The 15,144-nt window shown below is 41.7% G+C and overlaps 4 protein-coding genes across 4 annotated transcripts; 2 read left to right on the top strand and 2 right to left on the bottom strand.

The window, feature by feature from the left end:
• Positions 1-332: 332 nt before the first annotated feature.
• H2AC9 (H2A clustered histone 9) lies at positions 333-3,151 on the bottom strand. The gene has a single exon (XM_070244171.1). The coding sequence runs from the start codon at positions 3,149-3,151 to the stop codon at positions 2,759-2,761; it is 393 nt and encodes a 130-aa protein (XP_070100272.1). The 3' UTR covers positions 333-2,758.
• Positions 1,741-4,192, top strand: H1-3 (H1.3 linker histone, cluster member). The gene has a single exon (XM_023624547.2). The coding sequence runs from the start codon at positions 1,741-1,743 to the stop codon at positions 2,404-2,406; it is 666 nt and encodes a 221-aa protein (XP_023480315.2). The 3' UTR covers positions 2,407-4,192.
• Positions 4,193-10,063: 5,871 nt separating this feature from the next.
• Positions 10,064-10,487, bottom strand: LOC115945191 (histone 3.1). The gene is given in 1 exon segment (NM_001374569.1): positions 10,064-10,487. A coding segment is annotated over 1 exon segment (411 nt). The 5' UTR covers positions 10,480-10,487; the 3' UTR covers positions 10,064-10,068.
• A 1,127-nt stretch (positions 10,488-11,614) lies between these two features.
• Positions 11,615-13,189, top strand: H2BC25 (H2B clustered histone 25). The gene has a single exon (XM_014734245.3). It carries the CDS (start codon positions 11,713-11,715, stop codon positions 12,091-12,093), a length of 381 nt encoding a protein of 126 aa, XP_014589731.1. The 5' UTR covers positions 11,615-11,712; the 3' UTR covers positions 12,094-13,189.
• The last annotated feature ends 1,955 nt before the right edge of the window (positions 13,190-15,144 follow it).

The following is a 15,144-nucleotide window of genomic DNA, read 5'->3' as shown; positions in this document are numbered from 1 at the left end:
TCTAGAAACCCAGAAAATGTCTGCCTAGGGAGAATTAGATGCTGCAGGTACAATCCTATAAGCTTACCTCTTCATACACAGTGTTTGTATTTGATATATAACATGGTCTTAAGTTCCAGAGACTTGATTTCAGTCACCGCCAGCCAATAAAAGTCTATTTAAAAACAAGCCAGTTGCTTCTTATGGAATTAGTTAAGTGTAGAGAGATGACATTTTTACCGTTGATTATTGTATCTTGGATTTATACGAGAAAATTTGCGTAACCATTGAATGCAGACCAGAATAACTAGGTTTTTGGAAATGGGAGTATTAATTAGAAGAAACATAATACCAGAATACTTTTCGTCTTTATTTTAATAAACATGGGGTTGAATTTCAGTATCTGATTATTTGGTGGATATTAATTTTGTGCTTAATCATCCAATATTTACCTAATTCCATTAGCTCTGTTGTGTGGCAAACCAAGAAAGATGGAGTCTTAAAATCGGTCATGTTTGCTATGAAATGTTTGCTCAACTCCTTAGGAGGACATATTCAGCTAATTAATTTAGGCTGTGACAGCCTAGTTCATATTTTGTTAGTAAAAAGCCCAGGGAGAATTATGAACATTCAGAAACTGGTTTAAAAGAGAACTTTTTTCTTTCTAATCCTCTGTGTCCCTACTTGGAATGTTGAAAAACAGTCAAATCAAATTTGTATTTTAAATATTATCTTGAAATATAGGAAATATGCACAAGATTATACGCTAAATATTGCAGGAAAAAAATCTTAGGGACACGGTGTCTGTCAAGCACAATTTTAAGGAGATAGAATAGAAACACATGATCTCACAGTGTTCTTCAGCTCCCAGCTGGTAAAATGATGCACAACTCTCATTCTGTTGCTTCATGATTCACTTCTCTTCTTTGTTGATGGGGTGGGTGATCTCTAAAGCCCATTCTAGGTCTGAAAAATCTAGTTTAACAATTTTTTAAGAGGATTGGTGACTCTATTTAAAACAATTTATGTAGAAAACGAATGGCGCAACCTCACCCCCCTCCCTTCCTAAAATGTTTAAATCACCAAAACTAGGAGATCAAAGCCAGTTTACACACTGTTCACTCAAATACTTAAAAATAAAATCTATCTTTTATAAAATAGTTATCCGTCTTGTGCGTAGAATTTTCTACCCCAGTGCCAATTCCCAGTGCTTAGTGCAAAGAACTTGCGGGAGAGCTGTGCTATTGCTCCCGTGAAAAATCCGATTTTCCTTCTTTATTTGAGTAAAAATGAGTTTATTTATATAAAGTCGCAAAGAAAAGAATGTGCAGAACATTTCCCTGGAAGAAAGATTTGCAAAGGGAACAGAGAGAAATAGTATTTTTAAAGAAAATCTGAAAGTTGTCTCAATTTGACCGAAGTTTTCAAGAGAGTTGGGGGAATCAGGAAAGTTTCAGGGTGCCCGTTTTGAAACTAGCTATAACAAATGAGGCAGGAATGAAGCCTGGAGACTCTCGGATCCGTTTCCCCCAAATCCCTAATTATTTCATGCCCAGATTTCTTATATTTTTCTTCTTTTTTAAGGGGCAAGAAACACAGCCACATGGCAGAGCCGAGGAGCCCTTCTCTGCTGCGCGGCGCACGGAGCAGGAACCAATCATCACTCAGCGACTCTCTATATAAACCCCCAGCCACCAGCGCCCGGGACACGCCGTTCTGACAGTTTACGCTTACTTTTTGTCTCCTTGGCAAAACAGGAAAATGTCGGAGACTGCTCCAGTGGCTCCCACTGCTCCCGCACCTGCAGAGAAAACACCTGTTAAGAAGAAGGCGAAGAAAACGGGCGCAGCTGCTGGAAAACGCAAAGCGTCCGGGCCCCCGGTGTCCGAGCTCATCACCAAGGCTGTGGCCGCTTCTAAGGAACGCAGCGGTGTGTCCCTGGCCGCACTCAAGAAGGCGCTGGCGGCAGTTGGCTACGATGTAGAGAAAAACAACAGCCGTATCAAGTTGGGTCTCAAGAGCTTGGTGAGCAAGGGCACCCTGGTGCAGACCAAGGGCACCGGCGCTTCGGGTTCCTTTAAACTCAACAAAAAGGCTGCCGCCGGGGAAGCTAAGCCCAAGGCCAAGAAGGTGGGCGCGGCCAAGCCCAAGAAGGCTGCTGGGGCGCCCAAGAAGTCCAAGAAGGCCACAGGCGCGGCCACCCCGAAGAAGAGCGTCAAGAAGACCCCTAAGAAAGCGAAGAAGCCGGCAGCGGCCGCTGGGGCCAAAAAAGTGGGCAAAAGCCCGAAAAAGGTGAAGGCAGCCAAGCCCAAGAAGGCGGCTAAGAGTCCAGCAAAGGCCAAAGCTCCTAAGCCCAAGGCAGCCAAGCCGAAATCTGGCAAGCCGAAGGTTACGAAGGCGAAGAAGGCGGCGCCAAAGAAAAAATAAACTTGCAGCGGGAAGTCCCTTTCTGAAAATCTCAAAGGCTCTTTTCAGAGCCACCCACTAATTTCAGGTAAAAGAGCTTAACTGAATGTTTTTGGTAACCACCATAGTAAGCAACAGGTAGCTAAAGGATCGCTTACGATTTTTCTTACCGTTTTTTTAAAAAATTACCGCCGTCATGTGATTGGCCAGCTGATCGCTTACTGCGGCAGGGTGGAAAGAAGAGCGCGCACAAACATGCGCGCGCACTGCTGGGCTTTCAGAATTCTATGAATAACTCCATAGTTACAGTCCTCTGAGGATAATTTTTGGTGGCTCTGAGAAAATACTTTGGCTTCTGATAGAAGTGTAAACTTCACTTGCTCTTAGCCTTGTGGTGACTCTCGGCCTTCTTGGGCAGCAGCACGGCCTGGATATTGGGCAAGACTCCGCCCTGCGCGATGGCCACGCGCCCCAAGAGCTTGTTGAGCTCCTCGTTGTTGCGGATGGCCAGCTGCAGGTGGCGCGGGATGATGCGCGTCTTCTTGTTGTCGCGGGCCGCGTTGCCCGCCAGCTCCAGGATCTCGGCCGTCAGGTACTCCAGCACCGCCGCCAGGTACACCGGCGCGCCGGCCCCGACCCGCTCGGCGTAGTTGCCCTTGCGGAGCAGGCGGTGCACTCGGCCCACAGGGAACTGCAGACCAGCTCGAGAAGAGCGGGTCTTGGCCTTAGCACGAGCTTTACCACCCTGTTTCCCGCGCCCAGACATATTAGAAGACAGGCTGTAATTCTCACAATCTAGTCTGCGAAAGGGGTTATTATAGTCTGGATGTTTCGTAAAATTTCCTTTTCCATTGGTTTTCAGAGGCTATTGAGTGTTAGCCAATCAGAATGTACCCCTGGACCTATTGGCACGGGCTATAGAGAGAGAATATGTACCGCACCAATCAGAGATTGAGATATTAAAAATTGTACATATAGTGAAACAGTTGACAAGCTTGGATTTTTTTCCTTGAGATCAATGGAGTCCTCTTTGGGGGGCTATTCACTCTGTGCTTATTCCACCTAAATCTGTATAATTATGGCTACTCCCTCGATGTTAAGCGATAGTAAAAAGTGTAAAAGTCATCTCTGGCGGTTGATGAGTTACTGTATTTGACAAATTCCTTGCCCACAAGTTGTTGAGAGGACACAGGGAGCCATGATTGACTGTATAATAGCTCTTCGGCGAATAGGCAAGAAATAGGGAGTGAGGAGGGGAAAAGGAACCTTTGGAAAGGCAGCGTGGTTGGTTAGCGAGCTCCTGAAGATGGGGTAACCAAGGTGAAATAAATGGGCTCTGGAAAGATGGGTTGACCTGTTCTACCATTTCCACTTCATCCCCGGGACTGAGGTTTTGTTTTTTTTGTTTGTTTTAAATTTCAGGGAAACCCACTTAATTTTAGGGGCAAATTTGAGAAAAATCTGAGTTCTTCACACCTTTGTGGGGCTATAAACCTAGATGGGGAAAAATGATTTATTTTCACAAACTCTAAATGCAGTTTAGTATTTCCTTCAATTATGCGTGTAGACAACTAATCACGAGGGACTGTGCAGTACCGTTGACGTTTTTCAACAATGGCAACCACAAATGTTTCCCTACCACGTTGCAGTTCTTGCAGAGATCTTGAAATAGTTTACACTGGTTCTGAATCGTTGAAACTGACATGTTATTCCACTTGCTGCTCTTTGTTGATGTTACTAATGAAACATTGTGTTCCATTACTTGTGTTACTAATGAAAGACATATAATACATACTTAAAAGAAATACATTTTGGTAACTGTGTTGTAATGCGGCTTTCTTATCCTGCATGCTTTGTGTACTTAAAAACATCATTTCGAGGGCCCGGCCCTGGGGCCAAGTGGTTAAGTTGGTGTGCTCCGCTGCAGGCAGCCCAGTGTTTGGTCGGTTCGAATCCTGGGTGCGGACATGGTACTGCTCATCAAGCCACGCTGAGGCGGCGTCCCACATGCCACGCTGAGGCGGCGTCCCACATGCCACAACGGGAAGGACCCACAACGAAGAATATACAACTATGTACGGAAGGGGCGGGGGCTTTGGGGAGAAAAAGGAAAAAAATCTTTAAAAAAACCCAAACATCATTTTGAGAAGGTGTCCATAGGTTGCCCCAGACTATCCACAGGGTCCATAGTACCAAACAAGTCATGAAGCCCTGAGCAGATCTCCAGTGTGCACAAATACCTCCTGGCTGAAATGCCTCTTCATCTTCTGTGTTTACAGCACCCCAACCCTTATTGGTTAATAGTTTATTAAAGTTTACTATTTATACTTTCTAGAAAAAAAAAAAAAGTACGTAGCCTGTGAGTACCTCTCTAGTTCTTCTAAGCAGAGTTCAATTTTTCCCAATCGCAGCTGCATCCCATAATTTCTTCTTTCTAGCAAGAGCTTGAAAACCTCCTTTTATGAGAGTGGTTTGGTAGAGAAGGAGATCTGGATAAATGGGAGAATGTGAAATAGTTACTCAAAAGAAGCATTTTGAAAATAAGATATTGCATAGAGTGGGAAAGATAAGGGGGGAAAGATCTGTGAGGTCTTTAATCCCCCAAATGAGAGAGTTAGTCTTTTGATGAAGCGTGATGAGGAACAAGAGAACTATGCAGGAACGTGACATTCAATAAGAGTGGCCAAAATGCCTATATAATATCTCTGTGGCTCCTTACAGTTTACACAGCCCTTCTACGATCACCTTACTATAAAGCATTTGCATTAGGTCTAGTAAAAATGCTTGTTTTACAGTTAAAAAAAATCGTGGCTTAGAAAGATGAAGGGGCCCCCCTGTGGCTGAGTGGTCAAGTTTGAATGCTCTGCTTAGGCGGCCCAGGGTTTCACCAGTTCAAATCCTGGGCGTGGACACGAAACTACTGCTCTCTAGGCCATGCAAGGCGGCGTCGCACATAGCACAAGCAGAGGCACTCACAACTAGAGCATACAGTTATGTAGTGGGGAAACTTGGGGAGAAGAGGGGGAAAAAAAGAAAGATGAAATGGCCAGAATCACTTTATCAACAAATGGTAGACCTGGGTCCCAAACACAAGTTTCTTTATTCCTAGCGTCATTTTCTTTACGCTGCTCCCCATCAATAATATCAACTAGAAAAGGAGTGGAGTTCAGGTATTTCTATTTTAGCCTCTTGGTGAGCTATCCAATTCTCAAGCCCTTTGGAATGCATCAGAATCAATTAAACATGATTGAATCAGTGACCTAGAGTTTGACTCTAGTTAATGTAAATTAGTATTTATATTCTTTTACCTTGGGCAAGCCCTAATTTTCAAGAGAATCAGAATTTGTTTAAATCTTCATCCATCTCCCCAAATTTTTCTGCAGTTAAATCAGATTAAAATGAACATCTTGGGATGGAAGAAGAAGGCTAAAGACATGTTAGTGCCCTGTGTCAGGAAGAAGATGGAGAAGGAAGTGCATTCCCAGTCCCTGTATTTCAGCCCTAACCCACATCCCCAGGAGGGCCTCCTGAAATGCTCATGCGTGGGTTTCTGATGTTCTTTTGCTGAGCAAAGATGCTCTGTCAGTTATAGCGGAAAACCCCAGGTTGAGGGGCCGGCACCCAGGGGTTTTGTCGGTTTGGATCCTGGTTGTAGACCTAGTACCTCTCACCCAACCATGCTGAGGTGGCATCCCACACAGCAGAGCCAGAAGGACCTACAACTAGAATATACAATTATATACTGAGGGATTTTGGGGAGAAGAAGGAAGAAAAAAAAAGATTGGCAGTAGATTTTAGCTCAGGTGCCAATCCTTAAAAAAAAAAAAACAGATTTAGAAATACTCAATAGATTGACATTTAAAGATTGCAAATATCAGATAGACAGGAGCCTGTGTGAGTAGTTCTCACCTAAATACACAGCCAAAAAAGTAAGAATTAAAAAAGATGTGTTAGCATGGAAGTTCTGAAGGGCATGTTCATATTTTCTTACCTGCAGGAGGGTACTTCTGCCCTCGGCATAGGTGTGAGTCAAACGTAATTTTAGGACCAGTCTGAAGTCGTTACTTTCTCCCTTCTACTTAGTAATTGCCTGGCTCGTTTTAACTAAGGGACGCAGATTGAGTTCATGTCACTGTCTGCAGGCCTTGGTTAGTCTTGTCACTCAGTCACTAAATCAGGTTGATGTTTAAAGTAGTCTCAATAACTGACATTTTCTCCCTTCTCACATTTTCTCCTTATCCTCTCATTCCTGGGATGATTCCATTGTTTTCTAACCAGTATGCTAATTCTAGTCTCTCCAGCCTCTAATTCCTAAATTCTGGTCATTCTACTTATGAAAAGGGTCACTAGCTCCCCATTACCTTAGGTTCAAGTGAGGACCCTGTGGCCTTTTTTCATGATAACGCTTTCTGCTCACACTAACTAGCACTAATAACAACTCAGATTACCTTTCTATTCCTTCTTTTTTTATTTTTATTTTTTGACAATTTTATTCACCTACAGCTCCTACTTCTCTCCTCTCTACCTGCAAGAATCTTTCCAGTTCCATCTCAAGTTCATCTCCATGAATAAATTCCCCTAATCAAAAAATCTAGTTTCTCTAGTAATGTGCTTTGATGACATTTAATAATTGGGTGGGTGCCATTATTATCAATGGAAAATTTGTAATACATCTATTTTTTTCTCTCGTTAAAGTAAATCTTAGGGCATTAATCTTATTTGTCTTGTTTTCCTACTACTCTAGGTGTGTTTTTAATTGACTGTGTTTTATGACCCTGTCAAATGGGTGAGATTATCCCTAGATATTAATCAGATTCAGGGATTTCATTTTCTGTTTTTCTGTGTAGGAAGCCAAAGGTAATAAATCTCTCTGCCCCTTTTATGACCCTGCTCCCACAGTTTGACTTAGGTACTGTCTCCCTTACTTTCTGAAGTATGTCATGCAAGGTGTTGGGGCTACTCCAAAAACAAAACCAAAAATATTTATAACACTATTGCAGTAAAAATTTCCAGATGTAAAATATCAACATTTACCTGTGATGGGTTAGGGTAGGTGTGGAGAAAGGATGAAATGGAATTTCTTAATTATCTTGGATTTTTTTTTCCTTTTCATAAGATAAAGCTACTGGTCATTCAGAGATTATATACTTTTTTGTTGTTGTTTTTAATTATATCTACTTATAAGCAACCATGTGAGCCTGAAATGGATATACAACTTAATGCACCAAAACGTACATATAAAATGCGGCATGAGTCAGATTTGTGATCCTTCCCCAATAAAATCAAACTTTAAATACATATAGTAAATCATATAATAAAAAAATATAATAAATAAAATCAAGATTTAAAAAACATCTGACATTAAGCACTACATTTCAATGTATGCCTTTTAAAATTAAAAAAAAAATTACTTTGTGTCTGTGTGACTTAACCATAAGATTACTGTTTGAATGGTGGGCAGAAAGGCTAAAAATTGACCATATTAATGTTATACTTTTACTGATAGCCACTTATATTTCTGTACAATTGGGTGTAATAATTATCATGCAATAGAACTTCACAATCATATAGAATCCTGTAAATTTTCAAAACCCATCATTTTCCTTAACATAAAGAATTAAGATAAACATGTCAGTTTCCCTATGACAACTTTTCCAAGGAATAAAGCCCTCAGGGGTGAACAAGGAGCATTATATTGGGGCTGAAGTTTAATACAGTAATACCTAATGGGAAACGTTTTGGCTCTAACCCTTATTATCTGAAACTTTCTTAGTTTTAGATTCCTTATCTGTAAAGTACTAGTAGAATAATAAGTATGTGTAATAGGTAATTCTAGTAGATAACTATTGAACTTACCTTATATTTTGGAGCCTTCATAGAATAATACATAATTTCTGGTCCCTTGCAACCATTCAATAAATGTTGATTATTTCTACTTAGGAAAACTGTATATTAAAATTACATGAACTCTACCAATCTCTTATGTCTGCAACCAACAACACACTAAATGGTCATTTCTGTTTGTTCAATAATTTTTTATTTTACATTCCAATTTGAGTAAATACTTTCCTGAGGGTTTGTTTTAGGCAAAGGACCATTCTAGACGTTCTGGTGGACTTAATGATACAAGAAGATGTTTTCTGTGCCAACTAGGTCCTCATGTCTTGATGTCCAACATCTGGTGAGACAGAAAAACACATTAAAAACTACTAGAATCTCAGCGAAAATACAGGGTATGGGAAATCACATTCTGATATGGAATGCTTTTATCCAACATTACAAATATCTATCACTCCAGTTATTTTAATTATGGATAGGTAAACTTTTTTCCATTTGGACCCAGACTCCCCAGTTCTCGGCACCCAAGTCTCAATGTGTGACAGACTTCCAAAAATAAAGATGTTTTCTAAAAACCTCCAGGACTCTTACTATGGCTAACTTGGCCTGCATATTTATTTACAGCTTTGTCCCTGTTAAATTTACCACCTGACTAACCTCTCTCCTTAGTGATCACTGAGAAGAAACAGTCTATTAACAATAAAAATAATAATAATAGAAGCTTCTTAATTCCGTAGTTAAGGATATCTTACCCATCTGGAAACTGGAAATCGCTGAAGCATTTAAAGAGACATAAAATTCTTTCAAACATCATACAGTACCCCAATTAGTTAACAGGCTTCTACATTTCTAAATAACAGCCTGTATGGTTTCAGAATAGAATTTTTTATTTCCCCTCCCTTCAGCTACCAGTTTAAAAAGTGAGGAATCTGTTACTTCCAGAAGAAAGGAATTATCTATTGAATACAAATAGCGTGAAACTTTTTTGTATGAATGGAAAGCAAGGGCAGAATTTCTGCGAGAGAACACTCCAACTTCCAAAGGATTTTCGTATTTTACTAACAAATAGGAGGTACTTTCATGGGATTGGATTTAGAGATTAAGGTAATTTAGGAAAACCACAAGAGATAGCTTTAAGGGTGCCAGCTAAAAACGTTCCTGTTGGTTGCTTTAGGCCCTTGTAGAGAAGACTCAGGTAGAGACCACCCCCAAGAAGTCCGCGGGGGCTATCAAGGCCAAGTCTTTCCTTCCGGTGCCTCAGCTAGAAACCTAATCCCTGGCTCCCAAGGGGCAGAGGGGTTTATTCCCGAACACGGTCAACAAGGTTCCAGCGGATGCTAACGAGTTAGGCCTCAAAATTCTGGTGAGCCAGGGCACCCTTGTGCAGGGTCCTGGACCCTCGGGATCGGTTCAAGGTGGCCTCTGGGAAAGACAAGCAAGCGCTTGAAGTCTCAGTTAAGCCCCCAAAAGCGAGAACTGCCACCCCTTGGAACAGCGCTAAGAAATGGCATAATTAGCCACTGTGGCGGATGCAGGGGTCAAAAAAACCAGCCAAAGCACAGTTAAGGATAAAGCCCATAAACCCGCCGGCCAAGCCTAAAGCCACTAGAGCTACATACTATAGGGCATAAGCCTTGTCTGAAACAGTAGAGGCAGTTCCTACTTGGAAAACTGTTTTGGAGAGCTTAATTCCAAGTCTACCCCAAAAGCTGTCCACGCTTGTACCCACTAAGAGCTCGTCCTTTATCGGCGACTCTTATTTATAATTACAGCATCTTTCATAGAGAAAGTGGTTGGCTCTGAAAAGAGCCTTTGGGGTTAAGGGCAAGAACTCAATCGGGAAATTTACGCCCTCTCCCCGCGGATGCGGCGAGCGAGCTGAATGTCCTTGGGCATGATAGTGACGCGCTTGGCGTGGATGGCGCACAGGTTGGTGTCCTCAAAGAGCCCCACCAGGTAGGCCTCGCACGCCTCCTGCAGCGCCATCACGGCCGAGCTCTGGAAGCGCAGGTCGGTCTTGAAGTCCTGCGCGATCTCGCGCACCAGGCGCTGGAAGGGCAGCTTGCGGATCAGCAGCTCGGTGGACTTCTGGTAGCGGCGGATCTCGCGCAGGGCCACCGTGCCGGGCCGGTAGCGGTGGGGCTTCTTCACGCCCCCCGTGGCCGGCGCGCTCTTGCGAGCCGCCTTGGTGGCCAGCTGCTTGCGCGGGGCCTTACCGCCGGTGGACTTACGAGCCGTTTGCTTAGTACGCGCCATGGCTTGTCTGAAAAGCACTAGGATTAGAGGAAAGTGACTTACCTCTGTATTTATACAGGAACAGAATCAATCTGATTGGATTGTGGGTAATTCCTCTTAGTCATGGTCGCTAAATTCCGGAAGTGCTCCGAGCGATTTAGGATTGGTTGAACTGCTCGGTACAAGTTTCTGATTGGTTAATTTCAATTGTCAGAATTCTTCCCATCCTGTTTTGAAAAGTCATTTTTTAAGGTTGTTTCGCTGATAATGCTTCACACACACACAAGTAGGACCCAGAAGCACTTTACAGTAGTCATTTAATATTCTTTATCTTTTCGTCTGTTCGAATATACAAAATAGAATCTGTTTAAAGTAGAAAGCACTTTAGGATTTCTCTTTTAAAAAAACACCCGCCATTTTCTGCCTTTAACCCATTTTCATCCGAATCAAATTCCCCGTCCTTGTTCCCTGTTTAAAAATCCGTTGTCTACGAATTTCGAGTCCTATTTTATTGTATCCATGGGAACTATCTAGCATGGTGTTCTAGGATATACTGTTTAGACGTAAAGAGTTTTGTATTTCATTCAGGGTATGCGCAGCACAATTCCAGTATCCTGGGATTCCTGGGTCTTTAATATCAGGTTTGTCTCCAACTGGTAATTTGACTCTACTGTTTGGTGTTGATGCATTTAAAATGTCAGCCCGGGTCGGTCTAATGGCAAGAACCCAGAAAAAAAACTTGCCATGCGGAACCTGGAAAAAGATGTGGCGATCGAGAGTCTTATGAGAATATTTCTTTACAGTACTACAACGGCCTAGCATCTCTGGATTCTCTGCGGAGAGACCCGAAGTGTTGGGTACAATTTAAGACAAAGCCAGCGGAGCTGCGGTCAAGACTGGATCTGGTTAAACAACAAGATTTTCTTCCTTGGTTTTCGCATTCACGTGGGCAAGTTTTTACTTATTTTCAAAATTTAAGAAAAATGTGGGGTTTTTTTAGTGAATTTCTAGTAATGTAACAGTATTGTACGTCAACCTATTGGATTCCCAGAAAGCTTTCTTTTTCTCATCCAATAAAAAAAGCAGTTTTGGAATACCTAATTTACATACTATTATTCTATTGGTCGGCTTTAGTCCAATCAAAGTTCAGACTTATTAGTCTTAGTTTGTATATACGTGCTATAAATACCGGGATTTGGGTTTGCTGTTTTTCTTGTTATTTTCCTCATTTTCCTCGTCCTCTAGGTGTTTACCATGCCAGAGCCTGCTAAGTCCGCCCCAGCCCCTAAAAAGGGTTCCAAGAAGGCCGTGACTAAGGTGCAGAAGAAAGATGGCAAGAAACGCAAACGAGGCCGTAAGGAAAGCTATTCTATCTATGTTTATAAGGTGTTGAAGCAGGTCCACCCCGACACCGGCATCTCGTCCAAGGCCATGGGCATCATGAACTCGTTCGTCAATGACATCTTCGAACGCATCGCGGGCGAGGCGTCGCGCCTGGCGCATTACAACAAGCGCTCGACCATCACCTCCAGAGAGATCCAGACGGCCGTGCGCCTGCTACTGCCCGGGGAGCTGGCCAAGCACGCGGTGTCCGAGGGCACCAAGGCCGTCACCAAGTACACCAGCTCCAAATAAAAGTTTTTCTACATCTTGCTCTCTTCAAAGGCTCTTTTCAGAGCCACTCACTTTTCCACGTTAAGAGTTGTAATATGAAGATTCGTCAGCAGGTTTTTAAAAGCATGTTTTGTCTTTTAACAGACAACCTACTTAAAAACTTAAGAAAATGTAGTGTGAAATGTTTATTTGAACTTATATTAATCTTTAGGGCAGCAATGAGTTTGGGAAATAATTGCGTACAGAATATAATTATTAGTGTGCGTTGTGCTAAAGCTCCCAGAATTTCTGGTATTCTGGTTTCTGTGTTTTTATTTCTTAAATTCTTTGAATTTTTATAATTGCCCATTGTTTAGCGTTTAAGGTAATTTTATAGTGGTCATTTGGGGAGCTCAACGTCTAAGTACCTCGGGTTGTTTGTTTTAAACGTAATGTTCGCATTATATGAATATAGTTATATGTGCTTCACAAATGTTAACTCATACAATGAGATATTATCTGTAGTTTACCGACAACAACAAGGCTCAGAATGTCAGTTACACAACAGATACCTGACTAGGTCTGGGAAAGTCATTGGAACCCGCAGTTTAATCTTTACTACTGTAGACTGTTTCAAAGGTAATTCTTCAAGTATACGTTAAAAACTTTATCCACTTTATTTTGCCTTGAGGCTGTTATTGATATAATCAACCACACATGGTGCTGAAGCACATTCTTAAGTCTTAATTTTTCTTTTATATTTCACTTTTGTTTTCGTTGTCTTCAGTCAGTGTTTGGTTCTATACACATTTATGTAGATAGAAAAGAATGAACAGAACAAAACAGGAATAAGAGTCGATCCAGAAGTGCAGAGAGCACAGAGGATATGGATGGATATCTGAGGTCTCGTGTGTTAAGGTTTTGTACTGCTGAAAGCAAAATCACATGGATGAATTGTTTTTGAGGACCTGTCATGGCTTATTGACTTGTATTAGCGAAGCCAGCAAGGCATGATCAATGCATGTACCAGTTGAGAACTGATATATGTGTGGAAGCTTACATAGTTGTGAAACAGAATGTTCACACTATATGGTTGGTTTTTTAATGTAAATCTATTAAAGATTGGGTTTTCAGTTCATCATATGTGTTATTTTAGATGAAACATGGATTGTTGAAAATGACAACTGTGTTAGCTGTGTTAGTTATCTATTGCTATGTAACAGATTACCTCAAATTTACATAGCTTCAAACAACACACGTGTATTACCTGGCAGTTTTGTGAGTCTGGGCATGGTTTAGCTGAATCCTTTGTAAGAATGCTATCTAGATGTTAGCTAGGATTAAGGGTCTCTTGGATGCTTGACGGGAGAAATCAACTTGCAAACTCACTTAGTGGTTGGCTGAATTTGTTTCGTTGTTGTAGGATTGAGGGTCTCATTTTCTTGCTGGCTGTTGGCTTAAAGCCCTTTTTGTCTGTGAGTTGGAGGCCTCTCTCAGTTCATAAAGAGCCCTCTGAGTTTCTTGTCATTTAATCCTACCAACATGGGTACTTGGTCCATCAAAGCAACCATGCATATTGGTGGAGGATAGATATTAGAATCTTAGGTAACATAATTACATATACAAAGTTATTTACATTCTGTCACCTTTGCAGTAGTCTGTTGGTTTGAAAGCCAGACCTGGTGGTCTTGTGGTTAAGATTTGGCACTCTCACCATGAAGCCCAAGTTTGTTTCCCAGCCAGGGAACCACACCATTCCTCTGTCGGTTGTCATATTGTGGTGGTTGTGTGTTGCTATGAGGGCTATGCCAACAATATTTCAAATATCAGCAGGGTCATCCATGGTGGACAGGTTTCAGTGGAGCTTCCAGACTAAGACTAGGAAAAAGAACCTGGCCATCCACTTCTGAAAAAAATCGGCCATGAAAATCCTATGAATAACAGCAGAGCACTGGCCAAAGTGCTGGAAGGTGCAAGGATGGCACAAAACGACCAGGCAGCATTTTGGTCTGCTGTACACTGGATCTCTAGGAGTCAGAATCCACTGATGGCACTAACAATGGGTTAGAAGAAAGTCACAGGTCACATCCACACTCAAGAGTGAACCCCAAGAGGGGGAATCCTGGGGGCCCCCTTATAAGGCATCACAGAACCCAGCAGGAAAAAGGAAATCTAAAAACCAAAAGAAAGTGAATTTAACTGTTCCCCTCCTTCCCATTGACCCCACAATACTCTGATTGGTTCATTTAGCCTGCAGGCAGCAATCTGTGATAAGAGGTTAGAAGGGCATCAAATACCTTGAAGCGTATTTAAATAGGCCACTACCAGGGAATGTCTTCTGAAGGCCAGACACAGAAGAGTTACCTGGTTATTAGTTTGGGGACTGACTTTCTTCCTTTTCCTTTGCAAGTACTGACACATGAGAAAACATGGGGTGTGGCTGAGTCCCAGCACAGGGCTAAATTCTAGCAGTTATAGCTGAGAATAGAAACCAGAGGGTTTATGAGATTAATTAAAGTTGTTCCTGTTCTAGAATATGAAGGAATAGATGTGATGTGAGACAAATCCCAAATTCTTTGTGGATTAAAAAATATCTTGCTGGTAATAAATTTAGATAACTGACATATCAATGCTTGAGAGAAGCCCCCATGTAGCCCTAGGCTAGTGCTTCACTTTCTACAGTTCAACCCAGGCTTCTTTCATGGTACCTTTTCCCTTGAATTGCCAACTAGTGGCTGAGCGTTTAATACTTAGCAATTTCTCTAAAAAACTGAGTAGGCTAATAAGGCCTTACCTGCATGTTTTTCTTTAACCATTTAAATTTGCAGATAACTGATAACTCTAGATGTTAAAAAATCTGTGTAACAAATTGATTATAACAAAGTTAATTGGATTGTGTAATCATGTGAAATAAAGAAACTCTAACTAAATGCAATTATAAGTGAGTCACCTGGTCATCACAATCTATACTGGAAAAGCCATCAAGAAGCAGAGCTCTAAACAGTTAACATTCAAATCCAACTTATCTTAAACTACCTTAAAACAATCGAATCTAGACCACAAAAACTCGCTTAGTGCCAGTTTCTGCTGAAA

This window comes from Equus caballus, chromosome 20, assembly GCF_041296265.1.
Source record: "Equus caballus isolate H_3958 breed thoroughbred chromosome 20, TB-T2T, whole genome shotgun sequence".
NCBI classification, from domain to species: Eukaryota; Metazoa; Chordata; class Mammalia; order Perissodactyla; family Equidae; genus Equus; species Equus caballus.
Note: the sequence above shows the minus strand (reverse complement) of the source record. Positions and strands in the feature narration are given on the sequence as shown.

Coding starts and splice junctions, on each gene's coding strand:
- H1-3 (XM_023624547.2), top strand. CDS start 1,741: ATGTCGGAGACTGCTCCAGTGGCTCCCACTGCTCCCGCACCTGCAGAG.
- H2AC9 (XM_070244171.1), bottom strand. CDS start 3,151: ATGTCTGGGCGCGGGAAACAGGGTGGTAAAGCTCGTGCTAAGGCCAAG.
- H2BC25 (XM_014734245.3), top strand. CDS start 11,713: ATGCCAGAGCCTGCTAAGTCCGCCCCAGCCCCTAAAAAGGGTTCCAAG.